Below are 25,431 nucleotides of genomic sequence, written 5' to 3' on the forward strand. Positions count from 1 at the left end.
CTGCCTGGATGTTTCAAGTATACCTAGCAAGACCCTGATTAGCTTGTTCAGGTGTGTTTGATTAGGGTTGGAGCTAAAATCTGCAGGACACCGGCCCTCCAGGAACAAGTTTGGTGACCACTGATCTAAATACTTGTGTCAGTCCTATGTGCAGACCACATAGCACATGTAAAAAGTGTAATATACATTTGGGCTTTACGTATTTCAAGATGCATGTATTAGCTACAAAATACAGTAATTATATGTAAAACGTTATCACGATTAAAACTATCTTATATTTTAATACACTTCTAAAGACAAAGCTGAATTATAAACATCATTACTTCAGTAGGTTCTGTACGATCCTACAGAAATAACTCATATGCTATTTTGGTGTTGGAAAAAGACTTCACATTTTAATAATGTTGAAATCTCTGTCTATTGCTGACTCTTTTTGTGAAAATAGTTGACTTTTGTTCTGAGTTCTTTGATTAGCAGAAAGACTAGCACTTATTTAGCTTCAGTAAAGCCTTTACAGTTTCTTTCTAAAAATTTAATCACTCCTGAATAAAAATCTTATCTCAAACTGCTGAACAGTAGTGAATGTCAATATTTCCTAGAGGCATTTAATTCCTAATTTATTCAATTCTCCTGTGCTTTTCATCTCTAACCTCGATCAAATGTCTTAATGTCATCCATCGACTTGTAGACGGACTCCATCTTGACACAACCCTCCTTCAGAACATCTCCAGTACGGAACACAGCTGCGTGACTCTGCATAGTCTGATGTCAGAAAGAAAACCATAAAACGGCCATTAAATTATAAAAGAAAACTACCAGCAGAGGCGATCACTAAAGAAAATCATAAGATGAGGCTAACATTTCATTTATAATTTGATCTAAACAATGAATTTCTTCTGTAATCCATCTATAATTTCACCTTTTGCATGTTGAGTCTGATCTCTGAGGTTCTGGTGCTGCCGTTAGCATATCGCATCTTGTCCAGGTTAGCGACCGACGCCTCTCCTGCATTGGGTTTCAGAGGAGAAAGCTTCTCTCCTATGGGACAACATTAAAACATCAACATTTTGTAGTTTAGGAAAGTAAATTAATTACTTTACTCATGCCATAAACCCACCACATAATATGCAAATAGACACATAACAGTCTTTAGTGAAATACTGCAATCCACAAAGCATTAGCTGGCATAAGATTCTGACGGTATGATAACATTGGATAAAAATATCATGGTTTCACTGTATTGTGCTCTAAAATATGTTCTTTTTAAATGTCTGGGTAAAAAAAAAAAAAAATTCCCCATTGAACACAATATATTTTATTTTAAGAAATATGTAAATATTTTTGGAACAGTAAATATGTCAAACTAAATAATTACATAAAACATTTGCCCTAAAAAAAACTACATAAAATAAGTGCTTTTCCAAACCACAGTACACCTTGAAACCGGTAATCGTCCCATGCCTACTATCCACTTCCTTTATCATTTCTGAGTGTTATGAATGTACCTGGAGTGTCAATCTCAGCAATGGTCAGGGCACAGGCACGTCCAAACACAACCAGATCCAGCAGGGAGTTTGCGCCCAGGCGGTTGGCACCGTGAACTGATGCGCAGCCAGCCTCTCCACAGGCATACAGGCCTGGCACAACATGATCCTGTCCATCTTTATAGGTGATGACCTGTAAGGATTACACAGAGGATATAAGCATTATGTTCATTATGAAAGCACTTAGCAAAGAGTGACTTATTATTAACCCTTTATCAGTTGATCAAGCATATATGGTAACTACATTGACTGATTACAATATTTTTTTTGAAGTCAGAAATCAGTAATGGCCCATTTCCACAAAGTGATACAGTTTGATACAGTGCGGTGTCTGTTTTTACTTTCAAAAATACCAAAAATAATTTGGTATTCATAGTAATTTATTCATGTGGATTTTCAGCTTCATTATTCCAGTCCAAAAAGGACATTTCACCCAAAAATTAAAAGTACCAAACAATTTACTCTCCCTCAAGTGATTTGAAACATTTATGAAATGTTTTCTTTTGTTGAACACAAAAGAAGATATTTTGAAAAATGCTGGTTAATGGTACCCATCCATTGGCTGCGTCCGAAACCGCCTACTACTCAGTAGGTGCTGCATTTAAATTTAAACGTACTACTCAGCCGTTAGAAAAGTATGTTCTATACAGTATGAATGTGAAAATTATGAATGGAATTCGGACCTACTACATCCGCCATTTTGTCATGGTCACGTGACCTACCAGCGTCAGTTGCGTCGCCTCACTTCCATTTATGAATTCTCTCGCGGGGCATTATGGGATAGCGCAGTGTGCATGGGATGCGCATTCCAGAATCTTGCCGGAAGTAGTAAGTCATCCGGGTATTTCTCGCATACTGATTTTCGAATTCTATGAATTCGGACATACTACTCGGCTCACATACTGATTTTAGCGTACTATATAGTATGGAAGTATGCGGTTTCAAACGCAGCCATAGTGTTTTTTAGTACCATCAACCAGCATTTTTCAAAATATCTTCTCTTGTGTTAAACAGAAGAATGTATTTCAAGAATGAATTTCAAGTTTTAAAGCAAGTGAAGTAAATGATAACAGAATTCATTTTTTGGGAGAACCATGCGTCTTAAGGTGTAGTCTAATTCTAATATTTTGCTTTGGTCAAAAAAAAAAATTTATACATATTTAAAATACACAATGTTGGTAGCCATGTAAATATTTTTCTTGCCACTACTGATCAACTAAATGCATCTGTGGTGTAGCATTTTTACATAAACGTATATAAATCTTTTCAAAGTTCGTACAGACGCTGAACAGTTTTATTATCATCTCTTTTACTGTTATCTGCTGTAACAACAAAGGGTTCAAAAATGCGCAAAAATGAAAATCAGAAATGTGCAGAATACCTGTCCCTTGTAGTTGGTGGGGATGCCACCCATGTTGTAGTGGACCGTGGGTAAAACTGGGATAGGCTCTTTGGTGACGTCCACTCCTGCAAAAATCATGGCGGTCTCAGAGATGCCGGGCAGGCGAGCGGCCAGCTGCTGAGGAGGAAGATGATGGAGCTGCAGGTGCACGTGGTCTTTATCCGGCCCAACACCCCTGATCACAACACAATGCAAACTCATTTAGAGAAAGCTTTTACAAGTTTGTTTTTCAAAGGATTATTTTTTTAAATAACGAAAAACCTTGAATGTGTTAATGGATTCTTGCTATGGGTTTTACAACCTAATGTTTTTTAAACATAAAAAAGATCTGCAAAGTTATAAATCACAAAGTTAATCTAAAAGAAAATAGTATTTGTTCCTATATTAATTTTTCCAGTGCTGCACTTATTTTTCCAAATTTGAAAATTTGTTTACCTCAAACTAATTTTGCTAAATCCCATTAAATTACAATTTTTGATTTGAGAATCTGAATACAGTTTACTGTATATAATACAAAATAACAGCACATTCATCAAATTAAATCTAAATCTGAATTCTTGATGCACATGAACCATTTACCGGGATTTGGGAGGAATTAATTTAATGAGAAACTTTATTTTTCGTCTGTTGGATTCATAGTCTGGGTTCCTGTCTGCCTGTATATAGATTAAAGATATATTTTTTATAATTTAGCATAATGTGTTGTATTTTTGTATTTAATGTCACTTTTACAGCACTTTGGTCAACCCTGGCAGTTTTTAAATGTGCTTTATAAACAAATAAAAAATAAATCAATGATTTTTTACTGAACTGCATCTTTTTAATAGGGTCAGTAATAAAATAGGTTTTAATCACATTCTTAATGGATTTTAAAACTCTATGAAACACTCCATAATGAACGTATGGAGTCTCAACAGATCGTTTTTGTCTAAAATGAATAAAAATTGCAAGGAAGTTCTGCGAGTGAACAATATTTTGTGTGTGAATGCAAAGTTTCTAAGGGAAACAATTTTTTTTTTCAATAAATTGCAAACAGTTTGAAAATTTTGACTTTTTTTCTCTCCCATCAATCCTCCCACTCATTTATTTTTCCACCACAACAGGCCTTTAAGGCCTCAGCAAAACAGATCTCAAGATGCATACATATGTTGTTAGCTGCTGCAGGACTAACTTAGGAAGACCCTACAAAAACCCCAGTGACATCTGCAAAGGAGGTGGAGAGAAGCAGCTCATTTGCATTTAAAGAGACATATAAGAAATCTGTATGTTTTTGCTTCCATTCTAAAATGAGCATTTAAAGCATGATATAATACACAATCCGAGAGGTGTTTTCAGCTGAATCTTCAGAAACTTACATCTTTTTAAACTGGCATAATTGGATCACTTTAAATAATTTTAAAATGGAGAATGTGTTCTGGAAGCCATCAGTTTACTAATGCTCTATTAAAAACAAAGCATATTATACCTTCCCTCTCTGATCTCTATAGTCATGGATCTTGAAACCACATCCCTGGAGGCCAAGTCTTTGGCATTGGGTGCATAACGCTCCATGAATCTCTCTCCTTCACTGTTGATTAGGATTCCTCCCTCTCCACGACAGCCCTCTGTGATCAGGCACCCAGCTCCATAGATACCTACAAGGAGCATATCATAGTTGATTTTAAACAGGTTAGCTGAGGACAGCACTGAAGGAGGCTGGATATTTATAACACAGATGATCAAGTATCAACACAGATGCATGGAAAAACAGTAAAGTCATAGTGACATTGAAGCTATTTGTTTATTTGTTCATAAAAGGCACTTCTTCATGCTTCTAAAAGGAAGATGCTCACCTGTGGGGTGGAACTGAACAAATTCGAGATCCTGGCAGGGCAGTCCAGCACGCGTCACCATGGCATTACCGTCTCCTGTGCTAGTGTGGGCTGAAGTGCAGCTGAAGAATGTGCGGCCATAACCACTGCAAAGAAAACATTAACCGTAAGCTTTAAAAACACTTGCATACTAAACTGCATAACCAATGTCACATTAAACAGAAAAAAAAATCTACCAAAAGCTTTTTAAAATAAAAATGACTTTTACTCATTCATTAATTTTTCTTCGGCTTAGTCCAGGGGTGTCCAAACTTGATCCTGAAGGGCCGGTGTCCTGGAGAGTTGATCAAGCTCCTACTAGATATAGTCCAGGACTCCAGGACAGAGTTTGGACACCCCTGGTATATACCATTTCAATGTGGTGATGTCATTGGTCCATGAACACTTCCTGTTTACTGTCAAACTATTTCATAACTGTAAAAAAGAGCAATCCAATCACAACTTTACATAAAAACACCTATCATAACATTATTAATCAATATGTCAACCTTTTTGAATTCCCAGAAACTATGGGAATTAAAAAGGTATACCAGGAAATATGTTTGGACCCTCGCTATAGTTTACATCCCTCAAAATGGTCAATAAGCAGCTCGCTTCTCTTACCCAGTGGCAATGACTGTGTTCTTTGCTCTGAAACGGTGGATTGATCCGTCCTCCATGCAGAGTGCAATGACTCCCTTACACTCTCCATCCTCCATCAGCAGATCCAGAGCAAAATACTCCACAAAGTAGCTGGTATCGTACCTCAGAGACTATGCACCAACAGACACAATCAGATAAAGAGCTGTATAGAAAACAGCAGCCCAAATCACAGACTGTCACTGACCCGTCCATAGAGAGTGTGCAGAAGCGAGTGTCCCGTCCTGTCCGCCACACAGCAGCATCTGTGAGCCTGACCTCCTTTGCCAAACTTTAGGCTCTGACCTCCGAAAGCACGCTGGTAGATCTTGCCATCGTCAGTACGGCTGAACGGCATACCAAAGTTCTCCAGCTGAAAATAGTTTATAGTTTATATTTGTTGTTTTATACAAGGAAACACACAACAATTCATTCAACCTACAACCAATCATATTTAAGATGCATGGTGTAATGCTGTGCTCCACCTGTAGTATACTGAGTGTTTGGTGTTATAAGTTACGTATTATTCACATTTTTTAATTAAATTAATTGTCTATTAACATTAAAAATCCATGCTGTTAGGTATAAAATGTTTAAAAGTGATTTAACCAGCCATGATGGTAGTTCTTATGGTTATAATAAATAGCCATGTGCAAGTCTTGCTTAAACGACACCTTGTAAAAACAAATTGGTCAATACCTAGATTTGAAAAACACTCCTTACACTAAGATTTTATTCATACAACTTATTTTTCACAACATTGGAAGATAAAACCCAAACGATATGATTCACGTTAAAATGACTATGTTAGAAAAAAACAAAAATAAAAGGTGAGAAATGACGATTGTTCCCCAGTCGCTCACCTCCACCACTGCTGCAGGAGCCTGCTCAGTCATGTAGTGAATGGCATCCTGGTCTCCCAGCCAATCAGAGCCCTTCACCGTGTCATAAAAGTGCCAACGCCAGTCATCCTGCTCCATGTTGCCTAACGCAGCATTAATGCCACCCTATTAACAAAAGCGAGAAAAAACAACAAGTTATACGTCATCATGATGGAAATATTTAAATGAGGTTATTTTTATTTGAACAAATCAATCATGGAATTTAAAATCAATCTTTTATCCAGTACTATTGGTGTTACTTTAATAGAAAAAATAACTATAGAGGAGAGCATTTCTTTAAATATTTGCCATATATTAGCTTATGCATGTATATTATTTTACTTAAACTGTTCATGTTTTTTATATATGTTTAAATAAATCTGTCATTGCTTACACTCAAAGTATAAAACTTGTAAATACGTTTGTGCAATTATAATAATTTTGTTTTGAGTGTTAATATTTTGTATTAGTGTTGTAATACTTGAATCATCGGGGATGGGGCGCTTTAAAATATATAATATAATATAATATAATATAACATAATATAATATAATGTAAATTCTGCCCTCTATTTAATTATTTTTACTTTAGAATTAGTGGCAATTGACCAACAATTGCTTTTAATCACCAACATCAAAACAGAACAATGACAAACTCACTTACATAATCATTAATTGTTAACTAAATTTTTTTGAACATAGACGGTTTACTATGAAAAATATATTGTAATTATATTGTAATATATATATATATATATTAAAAAATTAAGTTTGATTTTTTACAGCAGTTACCTTCTATGCAATATAGAATTATTTGCTATAATCAAAGACTGAGAGCAGATGAATATTCTGAGATAATATTCAGTATGTATTAATTATAACAACACCTAAAGCAACACTTATCAGTGCTTTTTCCCAGCGTTTCAAAGGTTAAGCTGCCTTGTCAACTTTGGACTTCACTGCACAGATTTGAGAGGATCTAAAGAACAGATTTTCATTCAGCCTCTTCCTCAGCAAACAACATGATCCCTATGCATTAGCGACTTCACATTATTCACAGCCCCAATACACCTAAATTCAATGTTATAGGGCTGAACGATATTGGACAAATTTGACATTTTGCAACTATATTTATTGAGATATAAATATAATTTCGCCAGTTGACTTGAATAGTTCTATTTGGAAAGATTTCATTAATTTAGATCGACTAGGGTGATCAAGTCTTTTTCTGCGCCTTACATCTGCATTAAATGAAATAAATTAAGCATATATAAATGTGACGGAGGACAAACAAAGGTTAAATAAAAAGTATGTTACGGCTATCTGGCCTAACAGTATTCAGATATAAAAATTTAACAAACGTAAAACAACTTGGGCATCTTTGTATAAATGATTGTATATTCTAAATCTAATCCTGCGATGTGACTATTGCAAATACAAATGCTGTGATGCTCAAACAATATATTGTTCAGTTGTAGCATGTTAGTCTTAAAGATATATATCATCTCAATGTGCTCCAAAATGGGGACAAAATAAACATTTACAAGACATATAAACATCCAAAACTTTACGTTTGCCACTTCAGTCTAAATCGATCAACTACTTATTGACGTCATCACATACTTTAGATTCTCATCAAATTTTCCAACCAATCAAATGCTCTCTAGTGTGACATGCCCCGCCCCCTTCAAGACACCTGTCATTTGCTTTTCATTTGATGCGCTTGAGCTCAACCACTTCAGAGCTGTGATATAAACAAAACTCAATTGGCTGTTTTTTTTTAAAGGGGGAGGGGCTCATATACGTCCCACCCTGTCTTCATGCTTTAATTAAAAACACATCAAAATAAATTACACATTTCAAAGCACTTTAAGTGACCTTAAATATCAGTAAAAAACATAAATCAGCAAAAGAAATGGATGTTTGCAGTATATGAAAGAAAAAAAAAAAGGTTGACATTGACATTTAGGAGAAATGGTCAAACCTGTGCAGCCACTGTGTGCGAGCGTGTTGGGAAAAGTTTGGTGACACAGGCAGTGTTGAAGCCGGCCTCAGACAGACCGAACGCTGCACGCAGCCCGGCACCGCCAGCTCCAACCACGACTGCATCAAACTCATGATCTACTACTGGATACTGATTGGAGACCTGTCAAGACAAATACCAAAAACACTGATCAAACAAGGCATTTGGCATCTAATATTACCTATTTACACTGATCAACTGGAACTAGATCTCAACAAAAGTATAATAGTCTGCAATGATGAATAACGCAAATAAGAGTCAGTGGCAGATCCTGTTTGTTTAAAAGCCATTGAAACAAAACGAGGAAGTAGAAAAAATACTTACTCCATCTGAGATTTTTGCGTCTCCCCTTTTTCCATAGATGGAGAAATGCAACTGACGGTTCGCTTGGCACACTGCTGGTAGCTGCATTGAACAACAAATACTTGTAATCAAATCAAACTCTAAAGTGAATCGGTTTTGGGATATTTCCGTCATTTTTCTTCATGTATTACTAAATATTCGCTGATTCATTTTCCTATTCACCTCCCTTTCTCACTCTTTATCATTAAAATTAAATAGACTTGTGATTTTTTTTTCTGACTTCAAAAATAAAATATGACTAATGCGTTTCATTTTTAGAAATAAAAATAATAAAACTAACAACAAAAACTTGAAAGAAACTACTAATAATAAGTGCAGTAACGTTACATAGATAACGTTAGCTACGACAGAATTATATGTATGCAGGTCTTTATTGGAATCAATGAGATATTTGGTTAAGTTTAATTATAACAAAACTTACGTTTGGGTAATTATACTGTTGATTTATGCAAGGACAACCGTATGACGAAACTATTTGCTACATATTTTTGTATGTCTATAATTGTTAGCACACATCTACTCACTTCAACAGCTGACAGCAGCTGGTCAGTTTTATCCCTAACGAAAACAATCCACAATATTAAAGTCAATTTACATAAAAACTTGTTTTTAAAACCACAAACAAAACGAAATGGAAGAAATATCGTGCTTTTATACCATTAAATAGTGTTCAGATATAAAGGAATAGCTTGAAAACTCAGCATCGCATGGCTAACGCTAACGCTGCCTGCTTGACCTTCAGTGGACTCGTGTTTACAAATTATCTAAACGTTCCGTTTATGAAACGACACGTGATATTGAAATAAAAACACTCTAGCTAGGTTGCCAAATGTACAATATGTGTTAATAAAATAGTAAATTCTATAATACACAACGCTCCACTCATAAAAAAGGTTCATTGATACTACGTAATGCTGTTACTTAACACAGAAGAAGATGGTTACAAAACATTGAACACTGCTAAAGACGCGTGTCATACGAGTATAAAGGCAGTAAACTGTCGGTCTGCATTGGTCAGATGACACTAAATGAAACTGTATTTCATAAGTAAGAGAAGACTTACAGATTTACATGACAAAATCTTTGTCCCGAGGACACGGGATGCAGCGCACACCGCAGCCATGTTGCTCGATTGGTTCGGACTGATTTTTTTCGTTTGTGATGTAACGCAAGTCGTTGTGGTGGGAACTTTGAGTCATTTCCCCAAATCGGTTCTTTTGAACAGCTAAAAATGATTCACCATTTTTTTCTCCGACTTCATAGATATCTATGCTCCGACTTCAATACTGTGTTGACTGCGCACACTATTTAGTCTGAGTTTGCTAATATTTAGAAAATATACAATACAAATTATTTGTATGTTTTTAAAGGGAGTTTTTTATTTGAATATAATACAATATAATGTAATATAATATAATATAATATAATATAATATAATATAATATAATATAATATAATATAATATGTTTTCCCAGAGATGGGTTGTAGCTGGAAGGGCATCCGCTGCGTAAAAACTTGCTGGATGAGTTGGCGGTTCATTTCACAGTGGCGACCTCGGAATAATAAAGGGACTAAGCCGACAAGAAAATGAATGAATGAATGATAATATATGCAACATATTATCAGTTTATTATTATTTATAAATACATTATTATTATTTTTTTATTATTATTATTATTATCATCATTATTATAATTATTAATATTATTATTATAAGATATAATTTACAGATTAAGTATTTTATTTGGAGATAATTGAATAGAAAAAGTGATATTATTATAAACGCAAATTAAACGTTCATTGAAAGATCCGATTCAAAAGAATGATTCAGGAATCGGACATCTGTTTAGTGAGGACTATACCAATATTTGTTCAAAGTAGGGGGACTGCGTGGGTTCTCGTTATGTAGAAAACCGAAACAAACATGCTCTGACGCTCGGTGGAGTCACTGCAAATGTTATTGCATATACTGTAGCCCTCACACTTCAAGAAATCTATTATAAGTAAAAGTATAAGCATTGTTTACCCTTTGGGTTGTTGTATCGTGGAGGAGACTATTTGAATTAATTCGAGAAGGACAAGTGCTCTGAATGCTCGTGAGGTAATAAGACCTAGGTTATACCGACTTTTGATGTGACGCGAATATTGTGCTAGCATGATCAATGTAAGTATTAGATGTCAAATAAATAGTAATTGACCAAATGACATATGAATGTCGTGGAAACAGGAAGTATCATATTTCAGCTAGGAAGGTCTAGCGCGGCTGAAGTGTCGAGTTATGAACTGAATGACAATGCAACATCAGTATCATTATATTTGCATGAAGACAATAATTTATCACTATATGTAATAGAAATTAAGATAAAAGATATTTTTTAACTGTATGTTTTATTACTGTATGATTTTTTTTACTGATTTACAGTTCACTGTAACATCAGTTTACTGATTTACAGTTCACCTTCTTGAATCACAGGTCATATGTTGCATTTAAAGTCTGTTTATTTTTCATCCGCAGTCCACATGAATAACCTGAATGACCCTGACTGGAATATCAGGCCAGAGAGGCAAGGAGATGGAGGTGACAGCAGCAAGTGGAACTATGCCCTCCTGGTGCCTCTGCTGGGGCTCGCTGCTTTTCGTATGTAATCTATTGGCCTTAAAGCTAGTTTACTTTACACTAGAATGAAAGTTCTGTCATCATTTACTCACCCTGAAGTCATTCTTTAGAACACAAAAGAAAATATTCAAAGTCCTACATTTCTGAGGACTTAAATATGCTTAAATAGATGTGTCTTTACAGTCGGACTGTGATTAAGGTGGTTAATTAATATTTTAAAATCTTTTTTCAACATTTTAAGTGTAAAAACATTGGGTGAATAGACTTTAATGCAGAGACAGAGTCTCAAATTTGATTTAATAAAAAATAAATCTTAATTTAGGTTCTGAAAGGGAAATATTTTTAATAAACTATCTCTTTATGGCACCATTTTAGAAGTAGGTCTTAGTTAAACTTCGCCGCTTGAGCTAAAACAATGGACCTACAGTACATATCACTGCAAGTTATTAATCCTAATCCTACCTTAAAGGGATAGTTCACCCAAAAAATTTAATTTCTTTTTATCTTTTAAAAAGATATGAGTGTATTTTTAAGAATGTTGAACACTGATAGCCGTTGACTTTTCTAATATTTTTTTTCTAATCTACTAAAAAATTCAGTAGCTATGTTTCCATCCACCAATCTTATCCACATATCACATGCTTAATGGAAATGCACATTTTGAAAAACTTATGGGATAACTTATAGGATAAATGTTTTATCCAATAATAAAAGTGTACATAAAATATGGTGGAAACCGATTTAGCAAGGACATTCCAACATGTGCTTTAAAGAAGTCATTTGATTTAATTGAAATGTTGTTTTGCTCATTTTAAAATCCCTCAGCCAAAGTCCATCATCAAATTGGTTCAGTATTATTACTTCCAGAACTGTCTTGAGCGTCTGCTCTCTTAAAGAGCATCAAATGCCTCTAAAAACAACCATGCGTTATTACAATTACAACTATTAATTTATTACTCTCAAAAATGACAATTGCTGTTTGTTCAAACCAGGCCCGTGCAGAGACTGTCCAAAGGGCATGTGAAGGATACATTTTTTTAAGAGGGGGGGGGGTATATGTTGTTGTCGCGCGCGTACTGAAGAGCGGTGTTGTTGCGCGCGTACTGTAAAGAGGGGGGGGGGGTGGGGGCGCGCGTACTCAAGAGCGGTGTTGTCGCGCGTCTACTTAAGGGCGGTAGGGTGGAGGGGGGGTGTCGCGGGGGCACTTTTAATCATTTTGGAAGGGCACTTTCTATCCAAGACTAAAAAGGGCATGTGCACTGCACAGGTTGAGCCCTATGTGTGCACGTGCCTGGTTCAAACTATTTATTTAAAACGAGCTGAAACAACACAATTCTTGAGTTTCTGTGGGACAACTTCATTTTTTTTTTGTTCAATCCATTCACATTTGTAAAAACTATTTAGTTAATTTAATTCCTTCATGATGTCTCAACACGATTATGTGAAACCCAGCATTTTTTTAGTGTATATAAGGAAAAATGGCCACAGTAACTTTTCCTGCCACAGAAAATTCAATTTTTCTATTTGATATTTGGTGCCATTTTATCAAGACAATTTTGCTCTCTTTGACTCATTGGATTGAAACTGTGCTTTATTTGCAAGGTTTCATACGATATTCCAGTTTTGCGCATGCTTAATTTGCATCTTTAAAAAAGAAACGGTAATGGCTACCGGATTCCAACGTTCTTCGTAAAATTTGTAGGATGAGCAAACTGTATGCTGTTACAGTTTTGCAAATGATCCATTTTCTGCTGGATTTTGCCCAACAGTTTTTAACATTTACACATTTATTTGTATCGAAACCTTCTTTATTTATAATTTATTACATAGATTATACTTCTGTTTACTTTTTTGCATGCCTATTTTGTACGTATTTTATATTTTGAATATGCATTAAACTTTATTGGCATTCAGTGTTTAGTAAGAATAGCGTTGTACAGGTGCATATGACAATAAACACTTTGAATCTTGAATCTATCCCTTCATCTTGTGCTCTTTCTTAGGATGGATCTGGTCCAAGGAGTCTGAGAAAGAAATCGAAGATGCCAAGGTCAAGTATGAAAACACTGTGAAGACAATCCAGAAGGACCTGGACGTCAAATACCGACAGACGCTTTCAGAAAACCGCAGGGAAACCGTTCAGCTGGAGCTTGATCTGGAGAAGGAAAAGCAGCGAGCACAAGGCTACCGACAAGCGCTGGCATCCCAGAGTCAGAAGCTCCAGGAGGAGCGTCGAGAACTCAGCCTGCAGCGGCAAGCTTTAGAAAACGAGAAATTAAGATTACTTCAAGAAGGACCTGGTGCTGCGCTCTTCCACTCGGCTCTGGAGAAGGAAAAAGAGCGCGAGCAGAGGACCACTTTGGCTCTGAAGCAAGTAGAATACGGCCTGGTGGAAAGACAGAGGGCCTTCTGCAGTATTTTGGTGCCCCGCGCGAGGAGGGTGGAGATGGAGAAGGATCTTCTGGTTCGTACGGCCAAAGAGCCTCTTCTTGCTCATCTGGAGATGGAGGATGGACTCAGGGATGTTTTTAAGAATGACCGCAGTTGCGCCGAGTATCTGAACACAAATGAACGCAAGAATGGCAGTCTGATGTGGCTTTATCTTAGATACTGGCAGACGCAGGTCACTCTTCAAACGCACCAGAGAGCCGAGGCTGCTGTACTCGGCATACAGACTAAAAAGTGACTTTAGTACAGAAAATTATGTATCTGAATTGATCCTATCTCAAATAAAGGTTTGGTTTTGTGCTATACACACAGTGCTTTCATCATGGATCATCGGTCGGCCATATTGCAGAGCAGAAAGGCACATATCTGACAAAACATACATACTTTGCTAGTCATGGTTGAGGAAATTGATCATTAATTTTCCCTTGGATTAGTCTCTATTTCAGAGGTCGGCACAGTGGAATGAACTGCCAACTATTCCAGCATATGCTTTACATGGAAGATCCACTTCAAACCGCAACCCAGTACTGGAAAACACACACTTAATCACACACTCATACACTATGGCTACACCATTTAGTTTATTCAATTCACCTTTTCACCTTTAGAGCATTTGTTTGGACTGTGGTGGAAAACCGGAGCACCTTGAGGAAACCCACATGCAAACTCTACACAGAAATCCCAACTAGCCCAGCTGGGGCTCGAACCAGCAACCTTCATGCTGTGAGGGGACAGTGCTAACCACTGTGCTGTCCTCTGAAATTGATCAATAGTTGTCATTTTTTGGCCTGTAGTAATTGGTCGGACCAGGAAAAATAACAATAGAGCACTAAAGACAGGCAACAAATTGCTAAAATGTTGTCCTTCTTTGTATGATTTAGTAGCTTACACACATTTATCTGTGGTTTAGACAGCGTGGATAAGCAGAAAACGTATTTACAGATTACCTATGCTGTTGTTGATATCTGAGTATCTCCATAATGGCCGCATAGCTCTTTGTGGGAAAAGTTGTGTTAATAACTTAAAACACCTTATGTTCTTAGGGCTGTGTTTAAAATGTTTAACCAAACATTACTAAAATTAAACCATATTGATTATTTGTTGGAGAAACAACACTTAATATGAGTCAGGTTTATTCTTTCATTTGTATTTAAAACTACTTTACTGCAGTATTTGTGTAATATAAATGTGTAACACAATATAACAGTAATTTGTGTAATATAAATTCAATATTTACTCAACATGACGTGGTTTCAAACCTTTATGACTTTGTTTTGTTGAATACACAAGAAGATCATTTGAAAAATGTTAAAAACATGTAGCAATTGACTTTCACTGTAAGAAAAACAAATACTATGAAAGTCAATGAATCTGCATTTTTCGGACTTTAATATTCAGAATCTTTTTCTTCATTCAGTAGAAGAAAGAAGTGAATTAGTGACAGAATTTTTATTTTTGGTTGAATTAATCTTTTAGGTTTTACTATATCCCTGCATGTAATATACTCTTTCGCTAATGCATTTTTTCCGTGAGTATTCTCTCTTGACTCTTGAAAGATTTAATTTTTTTCTCAGTAAATACATTTTTGCTGCTGATATGAAATTGACCCAGATTATGAATGTGAATAGTTATGTGAAAGACTCCCGGAAATTCCCTATAACAAACAAGAGTAGACAAGCCCATCGGGTTGGCAATTTAACAAGCTCTGCATTTGCAAACCTGTTTAATCGTGAAAAGATTCAAAGGAAAACACATCACATGATTATATTGATCAAACTATTTGGATCTTTAAAGGGAAGGTAAGTAAATATAGCATATTACATGTAGTCTTAAAAGAATGTAGATTTGAGGTATATGGGGAACCTAAGTATTGAACAGGTCATGTTTTTTCCTGGGAACAATATTTTTAAAGGAGCTGTTGACATGGAATTGAACCAGATTTTGTCAAATCTGAAGTCTGAAAAATTAGTTGTGTGTTATAACAATGAAATGACACAAGGAGAAAGTGCTAAACTACTGAAATGTGTTGAATACTTTATATAAAAGACTTTTTTGGTGATGGCAGCTTATAGACACCTCTCATATGGAGCATTGTTCAGGTGTGAGTTTTTTCACAGACTTCAACAGAGTGTAAAACTCTTGCTGGTTGTGTGGGTCTCATCTATCAAAAATGATCTTTATTTTGTGTTCTCTATTGGATTTATATCAGGTGATTGGCTGGCCCATTCTATGGCTTTATTTTCTTTCTCTGAAAGCATTTGAGAGTTTCCTTGGTTGTGTTTTAAATCATTGTCTTGTTGAAATGTCCACTCTGGTTTTATCTGCATCTTCCTGCTAATGTAGATGTTGGACTGAAGCAGCTCATATTCAAATACAATGACGAAGGGCAGAGGGTTGCTGAAGAACTACGGACATTTCAGCTGCTGTCTGGGCTTTCACTGCTTTTCTACACCTCCCTTTCTTCATGTGTTCATTATTTATTCCAATGTTGTTACATTTTATTATACAACTTTATTTTGGGATTCCCCCATTGTACATGGTGTTCAAACTAACTTCATTTTCGCAGTATTCTGACACTATTTTTTTACACCTTAACAGACAGAATGAATGATCAGAATGCTTCTGTGCAAAGGAGTAATGATGAGCCTAAATGTTACTGGAACTGGCCTCTGCTGATCTCAGTGTCTGGCTTAGCATTGTACCGTAAGCATTTCAGTATTCTTAGGTACAAAAAAATTACTAAAAACAATAAATTTATTAATTAATTAACGATTCAACGTCTTTCTGTGTTGACTGTTTTCTGTGCTTATTTTCCGAATGGTTAACGCAAAGGAGACTGAAAAATGAGCTTGACTGCTTGAGGAGAAGCATTGGGAGAGACAGAATGGAGGATAAAGGGATAGCTATTATTCGTGAAATCCGCAGGCTGCTTTATGCTAGACAAGAAGTCGTTTGCGGCTATCGTGAGCCCCATGTTACTTTAAGGTTAATAGAGGAAGAGATAAACTTGTTGATATCCAATGACCCTATAGCACGTCAACTCAATATGCAGGCTGATATCACAAAGTACTTCCAGCGCTCTGTAGACTTCTCAAGATCACCAATACACGACTGTGTTGCAGACTTGCAGACAAAACTGGACCGTTTAATAGAAAGCCAGAAAAATTAGAAGACATTTTAATAAACAGATTTGACACCATAATTGTAAGTTTGCATGTTGTTTATTATTGTCGATTATGATTTACTTTCTCGTGTGAATTGATATTGTTTTGAGTTATTCAAATTAGTTTCTGTCATGATTTGCTGTGAGCTAAAACTAAACCAAAGATAAATCTGTATCTTGCATGGTTTGTTTTTTTTAGTTAATAAATGAATACAAAAAGGCCTGAGAGCTTTCTTTCTTAAAAACAACAACAACAAAAATTAAACAATTAAAAGAAGCATTTAATTTTAGTATGAAAAGGGTTTAAGAATCTAACATTTTTTAAATTATAAAAGTCACTTGTAGAATGTAAAGATTCGACAAATGTTTAAAGGATAGTTCACCCAAAATTGAAAAATTGCCAACTTTCCTTATACTACTTCATGACTTTCTTTCCTAAGTTGAACACAGAAGATATTTGAAATATGTTGGTTTGCTACCACCAATTGACTTCCATTGTAGAGGAAAAATACTTTTGAAATCAGTGGGTCCCACTAATATTTAAAAAATATATATTAATTTATGTTCAACATAAAAAAAAACTCATGAGGGAGAATAAAAAATGAAGTAATTTTTAATTTTGGGTGAACTATCCTTTTGTGGAACCTTCCATTCCACAAGTGTTCTCAAGAAAGAAACTAAATTTGAAGTGAAGTGTGATTAAAAGACAGAATTTCATCATTGGGTGAATTATTCCTTTAAATTTTCTTTTTGGAACGTTCGATGCCAATTTAATAATAATAATAATAATAATAATAATAATAATAATAATGTGTTTCCCAATACATTTCTCAGAATAAAGTAGGTCTTTTATACAAGAAACTCTAGACATCTTTTTCTTTCTCAGTCTTTTTTTGAATGGCGCCCTCTCGAACATATTCATAACCAGGGATTATCTTCAAAAATATATGAATAACAAATAAATCCAGTCAGCTGGGCGCAAGTCTCTGATCTAACCGTACAGTGATGCGATTGGATGGCTGACGGAGTGGGCGGAGTTATCTGACTCTCTAAGCTCGTCATGTAATGTTCTGTCAGACAGTGGAGGTCAGCTCACATCCCTCGGTAAATAAATGACATGCTTTCAACACTCCATCGATACAGGTGCAGCAACGTCTATGATTATGCTCATAAAATGTCCATGCTCATCTCAAGTTCACGACATTTTAAGGTATGACTTTTGAGTGATTCTGTGTGTTCATTAATGGTGCTTGACAGTGACCTACATTTAGACGTTTGGTCTGTCTTACCGTCAGAAAGTTCCCCTAACCATAGTAGGCTTATAATTGATTTTAATTGAATACTTTTTATACATTATCTTTTATATTTACAGACCAAGATGTATTTATTCTTACCTATGCACAGAACAGCACCTCCAGCTCAGGAGATGTTGATGCTCCAGATGTCCCTGATGTCATCATTGTAGGGGCCGGGGTTTTGGGCTCCTCACTGGCATCAGTTCTTGGTCAAGATGGACGAAAGGTTACAGTGATTGAGAGGAGTCTGAGAGAGCCGGACAGAATAGTTGGTGAACTGCTTCAACCTGGTGGATATCGTGCACTCATAGAATTAGGCCTGGAGAGTGAGTTTCTTTTTGATCATCCAGTCACCATGCTTCAGTTTCCATTCTGAGCCATGATCCCTCTTTCCTATAGAGTCGGTAGAGGGGTTGAATGCACAGATTGTGAATGGTTATATCATCCATGACACTGAAAGCAGGATGGTTGTGGAGATTCCTTACTCTGAAGATCAGGATCAGTGTGGAAGAGCTTTCCATCATGGCCGCTTCATCATGGGGCTGCGCAGAGCTGCACTGGCAGAGCCAAAGTACCACAAACACATGGTGTGTTCAAAATTCATATTTTTGTAATTATGCATTTTAAATGACATATTTACCTGGTATTTTTTGAGTGTGAGGTTCATTGAAGGCACGGTGACATATCTTGAAGAAGAAAATGGCTGTGTTAAAGGAGTCCAGTACAAGGATAAGGATTCTGGGAAAATACAGGTTAGTCAAAAAAAGATCATGTTTATAGCTAAAAAAAGATTAACACAAAATGTCTAATGCTGCCTAATAAAAAAATGTCAAATTCTATACTAAAAAGCAATCATTTGACTTTACTTGGATAGTTGTTACATTGGTCACACTTTATCATAAGGTTTTATTAGTTCATGTATTTAACTTGAACTATTTATAAACAACACAACTTTCAAACCATTTATTAATCATAATTTAACATTAACGATGCATTGATAAAATCCAAATTCATACTTGTTGACATTAGCTATTGCACAGCGAGTTAACATGAACCAACAATGAATAAATGTATTATCATGAACTAACGTTATCTGACATGAACAAATGCTGTAATAAATGTATTGTTCATTGTCTGTTCATGTTAGTAAATGCATGAACTAAGATTAACTAACACAACCTTATTGTAAAGTGTGACCAATACATTACTCACTGCTTGCACACCCTCAAGTTGTTCAAAATCTTTTTTTTTTCAGTTCAAACTGAAGAAAACATTGACTTCCATAGTAGGAAACACAAATACTATGGAAGTCAATAGTTACAGGTTTCCAACATTTTTCTAAATCACTTCTTTTGTGTTTAACTTGAAAAAAAGAAACTCAAACAGGTCTGTGACAACTGGAAATGCTCGATTTTAGGTGAACTATCCCTCTAAAATGAGTAACCCTGTTGACTTTAATGTAACTAATGGTTTGTAACCAAACTTTGTGCATAGCTATACAAATTAAGTAAACCGTTACAGGTTAGAAAAGTAAAGTAACTAATAATCGCTTTTTACTGTGTATCATGAACTCATCAAAATAGTGTAAAATAGTCTGTGTTACAGTACATTGACATAAGTGGTCAGTTTACCTTATGATGATCAAATATAAATCAAGAAATGTTAATGTAATCTGAAAGATTCTGTCCCTCTATTGAACATATACTGACTCAAATTTTTATGACATTCACAAAGAGGTCACAGAATGAATCTAAATGAATCCAGGCCTTCTGAAGCAACACAATCAGTAATAAACAGATTTATTTTGTATTTTTATTCACATATCAACATGAGCGACCAATTCAATTCAATCATAACTTCTTGACACACAAGAATGAACCTCATTGGTACTTATGTCTCATGCTAGTATGCTTGAGCTTCCATGACTAACCATAACTAAGGACTTTTATAGTGTTTAAATATATTAGATTGCATCATCTTATCAAAATAAAGTTGTAAAATTTCAAAAGTTCCCAATTTTTGTGAAAAATGCTTCTGAAAAAAAGGTTAAAAGTTCAGAAAAGAATTGTTATCTGGTTCAGAAATGTATGAATTGATGGTAGTTTTCATGATGCCTTCACATTAAAACCACAAATGATTATCATTCATTCATTTTCTTGTCGGCTTAGTCCCTTTATTAATCCGGGGTCGCCACAGCGGAATGAACCGCCAACTTATCCAGCAAGTTTTTACGCAGCGGGTGACCTTCCAGCCGCAACCCATCCTTGTCAAACATCCACACACACACTCATACACTACGGACAATTTAGCCTACCCAATTCACCTGTACCGCATGTCTTTGGACTGTGGGGGAAACCGGAGCACCCGGAGGAAACCCACGCGAAGGCAGGGAGAACATGCAAACTCCATACAGAAATGCCAACTGAGCCGAGGTTTGAACCAGCGACCTTCCTGTTTTGAGGCATAGCACTACACACTGCGCCACTGCCTCGCCTACAAATGATTATCAAAGGATAAAAAAAACAACATATTTCAAAAGACTGACCAAAACACCCCAAAATAATTCAAGAACTAAGCAGTGGATTTTATTCAGCAAATGCAAACATTTTTATAGCCAAATCTCACAGATGTCAGAAAGAGCATGCTTCACATACTGTACTTACGCATGGGCTATGTGTTGCAGAGGTTACACGCTCCTCTAACAGTGGTGGCGGATGGATGTTTTTCAAACTTCAGAAAGAGTTTGAGCTCAGAAACTGTTCAAGTCTGTTCCAACTTTGTAGGCTGCATAATGAAGGTTTACACATTATTTGAACATACTAATAAATCATTTTACTTTAAATTGTGATTCACATGTAAACCCTGCCTTTCTTGCTTTGCTTTGTCTCATCAGAATTCTCCTCAGCTTAAGCCCAACTATGCAGAGCTGGTTCTGAGCTGTCACGGGCCGCTTCTGATCTACCAGATCTCCTCTACTGACACACGTGTGCTAGTGGACATACAGGGACGTCTGCCCAAAAACCTCAAACAATACATGACTGAGGAGATCCACCCAAAACTGCCAGGTCAGAAAATAAACATCACAGACCTCAGTCAGGTTATACGTTATGTTGATGAAAAGCTGCGAGGAATTGATAAAATCTTTGCAATGTTACACATTCTGCCAGAAAATAATGTGTTCAAACTGCTTATTTAGAATGAGCTGCAACAACACAATTATTAAGGTTTTATTTGGGACAACCTAATTGTTTTATGTTCAATCCACTTACATTTGTAATAATGAATAAGGTAACCTAATTCCATCATGTTGTCTCTACACAAATAGATTTGTGAGGAACACAGTTTCACACAGTTCATTCATGTCATCCTAAGTGAAAGTAACACATTTATGAAAATTAAACATAAAACAATTTAGTTTTTCCCCCAAAACTCTCCAGAATTGTGTTGTATCAGCTCATTTTAAATAAGTAGTTTGAACGAGCAGCAAACATTATTTTATTTGAGTGTAATGCCCTATATCACATAGTTGTAGTAACCCACAAGTCTTAAAACTTGTTTGTGTTTTCCTAATAGATCACTTGAAGGAGCCATTTTTGTTGGCTGTACAAAATAACCGTCTGAAATCCATGCCAGCAAGTTTCCTGCCCTCATCACCTGTCAGTAAACCAGGTAAATGCTCAGTATATGGTAGAGATCCAGCAATGTCAGTTGCTCATTATAGTCTGAAAAAATTATTAAGACTAAATGAAGACAGATTTTTTTTTGGGTCAACTATACGTCTAAAAGAGAGTAAACCTGTTGCTTATATACATATGTATATATATAGTTGAAGTCAGAATTATTAGCCCCCTTGACTTATTAGCGCCTGTTTATTTCCCAAATTTCTGTTTAACCGAGGGAAGATTGTTTCAGCACATTTCTAAGCATAATAGTTTAAGAAACCTATTTCTAATAAACAATTTAATTTATCTTTGCCATGATGACAGTAAATCATGTTTTTCTTGATATTTTTCAAGACACTTCTGTACAGTTTAAAGTGACATTTAAAGGCTTAACTAGGTTATTAAGGTGAACTAGGCAGGTTAGGGTAATTAAGCAAGTTATTGTATAATGATGATTTGTTCTGTAGACTATTAAAAAAAATTAGCTTAAAGGGGCTAATAATTTTGCCCCAAAATTGTTTTTTTTTTCAATTAAAAACTGCTTTTATTCTAGCGGAAATAAAACAAAAAAGACTTTCTCCAGAAGAAAAAATATTATCAGACACACTGTGAAAATTTCCTTGCTCTGTTAAACATCATTTGGAAAAAAAATCAAAAGGGGGCTAATAATTCTGACTTCAACTGTATATATATTTGATTAGATTACATGATCTTGTCAACAATAACAATAACAATTTCTGTATCACAGTTCATTGACCTAAATGATCAGTGTATGCCAAGATAATCAAATATAAGATATTGTTAATGTAAGAGGAAATATTCTGTTCCTCTATAGAACATCTACTGACTCCAATTTTCAAAACATTTACAAAGAGATCAAAGAATAAAACTAAGATTAATCCAGATTTTCTGAAGAACCACAATCAAAGTTGAACAGCTTTATTTTGGGTTTTATTCCCATAGCAACATCAGCAACCAATCAAACTCAAGCATACCTGCTTGACGCGCAAGAATGAATCTTATTGGTTCTATCTCAGGCCAGCATGTTTCAGCTTCTATGACTAAATCTGAAAGCTGTAAACATTGTTTTATGCCTACTTATTTGCATAAAAGCATCAGTTAACAGGATAGTTCACACACAAATGTAAATTATTCTCACAATTTACTCACATTCAAGTGGTATAAACATTTATTAATTCCTAATTTTAACATAAACTAAAAATTGAAGAATGTTTAGAAAAAGCAGACACTCATAGCAGGAACCAACAATATGAAGAAAGCCACTTTGTCACAACATTCTTTAGTATATCTTCATTTGTGTTGAACAGAAGAAAGAAACCCAAACATGGGGTTGGAACAAGTGGAGGATGAAGACTTTTAATAAGAGGAATTTCAATTTGTGGGTGAACTATCCCTTTAAATCTGTTCATGATATAATGTGAACAAATAATTGAATTAAACACTCAATTAATTTAGATGTCATTTTTTCACATTTTTGTCAGAATGTTACAGTTCCAGGTGAACAGAATTTCAATGAAGACTAATTTGTTAAAAAAAATATGATCTTTTGTGTTTTGAAGATGATCAAATTTCTAGTGGCTTTCAAATAACATGAAGGTGAATAAATGATGGCAGAACAAGCACTTTGAATACAATTGCATGTTTTTTTATTGTTATTCAGTATAGAACATTACCACTACAAATGATATTAAAAGCAATCTGTCCTCTGTGTCAGGAGTCTTGCTTCTCGGAGATGCTTATAACATGAGGCATCCTTTAACTGGCGGAGGGATGAGCGTAGCGCTGAATGACGTCAGGATTTGGAGACGTCTGCTTCACCATATTCCAGATCTCACTGACCATACAGCATTATCGAAGGTTAAGAGGATTCTAAATAGATCAACAGAATTCTGGAGTATACAATTATACATAAAAAACAATATTCTTTCTTCTTTCATTAATACAATTGTTTTTAATAATGAGAGTTTGCATCCACAGGCTAAAAAGACATTCGACTGGGAGCGTAAGCTTTCTCATTCGTTTGTGGTGGACATTCTAGCACAGACACTGCATGAACTGTTTGCGTCACAAGACGGTGAGTTCACAAAACAAAATACTTACAACATTTCGATGATAAAATGTTCAAATTTGAAGGGATAGTTCACCCCAAAATTACATTTGTCACAGTTTTGATTCCTTCAAATGTTTTAATTTTCTGCTGAACACAAAAGAAGATATTTTGAAGAATGTTGGAAACCAGTAACCATTGACTTCCATGGTAGGAAAAACATGGCTACTTGCTTCCAGCTTTCTTTAAAATATGCCATTGAGTGTTTAATAGAAAAAAATATTTCAAACCGGTTTGGAACCACTTAAAGGGACAGTTCACACCAAAAAAATAAATGTCATCATTTACGGAATAATCCGGAATTACGGAATAATCCTTTACTTGTTTTAAACCTTAATGGAATTCTTTCTTCTGTTGAACACAAAAGAAGATATTTTAAAGAATGTTGAAAACCGGTAACTACTGACTTCCATGGTAGGAAAAAATACTATGGATACTAGCTTTCAGCTTTCTTCAAATATCTCCTTGTGAGTTCAATAGACAGCTTAAAGGAATAGTTCACTCAAAAATTTACATAATGTCATTATTTACTCATCCTTTCCTTGTTCCAAACCTTAATGCGTTTCTTTCTAACGTTTTACACAAAAGAAGACATTCTAAAACATGTTGAAAACCTGTAACCATTGACCTCCATAGTATTTGTTGTTCCCACTACGGAAGTCAATGATTACAGGTTTTCACCATGTTTCAAAGTAACTCTTTTGTGTTGAACAGAAACACAAAGGTTTGGAAAACTTAAGGCGGAGTAAATAGTGAGTTAGTGTTCATTTTTTGAGTGAATGTCCCTTTAGTTATCCACCAGAGGGCGCTCTTCACCAAAAATTAAATCTTCCTCTTCAAGTACTCGGCCTGAATGTAACTCCATAAACATTTAACGATGATTTAAATCAGACTTTTTTATCTCCTTTAACAGATTCAATTCTGTATCTTCGAAGAGCCTGCCTGTGTTATTTTCAGTTAGGAGGGCAGTGTGTTTCTGGACCAGTTGGACTGCTTTCTGTGTGAGTATATACACATCAATAATCAAATAAATGTAATTGTTGTATGCATATATTACTAAAAAGATAGTGTGTTGATCATTAGGTTGAAGCCCCGCCCCTTGACTCTGATTGGTCACTTCATTGGCGTTGTATTCTATGCAGTTTACTTGAACATGAAGGCAGAGGTAAGACAGGACAAAGCAGGAGCGCTGTTGAGGAGCCTGAGCATTCTCTATCGAGCATTTATGGTTATATTCCCTCTCATCTGTTCAGAATTTAAATACCCCATTTATAGACATGTTAAACCTTCAAAATAAATGTTATTTGATAGCTAATGTAAAAATATGTATTAAATGTAAAACTATATCACTAGTGTATATACCACAGATGATTATGCTTTATTGGCGTTCAAATCATATAAAATGAAGTCTCTTGAC

At 35.4% G+C, this 25,431-nt stretch overlaps 3 protein-coding genes across 9 annotated transcripts in view; 2 read left to right on the forward strand and 1 right to left on the reverse strand.

Moving 5' to 3' along the window:
* The window catches only part of sdha (succinate dehydrogenase complex, subunit A, flavoprotein (Fp)), a 16,264-nt gene extending 6,400 nt beyond the window's left edge, over positions 1-9,864 (reverse strand). The window contains exons 1-12 of one of the 2 annotated variants that reach the window (XR_015515810.2): positions 9,765-9,838; positions 8,663-8,743; positions 8,300-8,461; positions 6,299-6,442; positions 5,644-5,808; positions 5,421-5,569; positions 4,779-4,903; positions 4,412-4,580; positions 2,926-3,121; positions 1,506-1,677; positions 920-1,038; positions 119-762 (exon numbers count right to left, since the gene is read on the reverse strand). Coding sequence is in view for 1 of the 2 variants with exons in the window: in NM_200910.1 (NP_957204.1) it covers positions 651-762; positions 920-1,038; positions 1,506-1,677; positions 2,926-3,121; positions 4,412-4,580; positions 4,779-4,903; positions 5,421-5,569; positions 5,644-5,808; positions 6,299-6,442; positions 8,300-8,461; positions 8,663-8,743; positions 9,765-9,824 (1,654 nt within the window). In the remaining variant the exon portion in view is untranslated. 2 annotated transcript variants of the gene reach the window in all.
* A 715-nt stretch (positions 9,865-10,579) lies between these two features.
* On the forward strand, positions 10,580-16,538 carry ccdc127b (coiled-coil domain containing 127b). 3 transcript variants are annotated; one of them, XM_087295064.1, is made up of 3 exons: positions 10,580-11,129; positions 11,175-11,339; positions 13,322-16,538. In XM_087295064.1, the coding sequence occupies exons 2-3, from the start codon at positions 11,180-11,182 to the stop codon at positions 14,002-14,004; spliced, it is 843 nt and encodes a 280-aa protein (XP_087151190.1). In that variant the 5' UTR covers positions 10,580-11,129; positions 11,175-11,179; the 3' UTR covers positions 14,005-16,538. The 3 variants fall into 3 exon arrangements, with proteins under 3 accessions (XP_087151190.1, XP_087151189.1, NP_001076352.1); XM_087295063.1 differs by having other exon boundaries at positions 10,580-10,865; positions 11,217-11,339; NM_001082883.1 differs by having other exon boundaries at positions 10,616-10,802; positions 11,217-11,339; positions 13,322-14,115.
* A 1,324-nt stretch (positions 16,539-17,862) lies between these two features.
* Positions 17,863-25,431, forward strand: sqleb (squalene epoxidase b). Of its 4 annotated transcripts, none has more exons than XM_087295358.1 (11): positions 17,863-18,033; positions 18,334-18,550; positions 18,624-18,795; positions 18,880-18,976; positions 20,908-21,021; positions 21,118-21,289; positions 21,798-21,893; positions 23,622-23,764; positions 23,885-23,981; positions 24,928-25,015; positions 25,098-25,431. In XM_087295358.1, exons 1-11 carry the CDS (start codon positions 17,995-17,997, stop codon positions 25,309-25,311), a joined length of 1,449 nt encoding a protein of 482 aa, XP_087151484.1. In that variant the 5' UTR covers positions 17,863-17,994; the 3' UTR covers positions 25,312-25,431. The 4 variants fall into 4 exon arrangements, with proteins under 4 accessions (XP_087151484.1, XP_087151482.1, XP_087151483.1 ...); XM_087295356.1 differs by having other exon boundaries at positions 17,918-18,139; XM_087295357.1 differs by having other exon boundaries at positions 17,918-18,139; positions 18,339-18,550.

Source organism: Danio rerio, chromosome 19 (genome assembly GCF_052040795.2).
Source record: "Danio rerio strain M-AB ecotype USA chromosome 19, GRCz13ab, whole genome shotgun sequence".
Taxonomy (NCBI): Eukaryota; Metazoa; Chordata; class Actinopteri; order Cypriniformes; family Danionidae; genus Danio; species Danio rerio.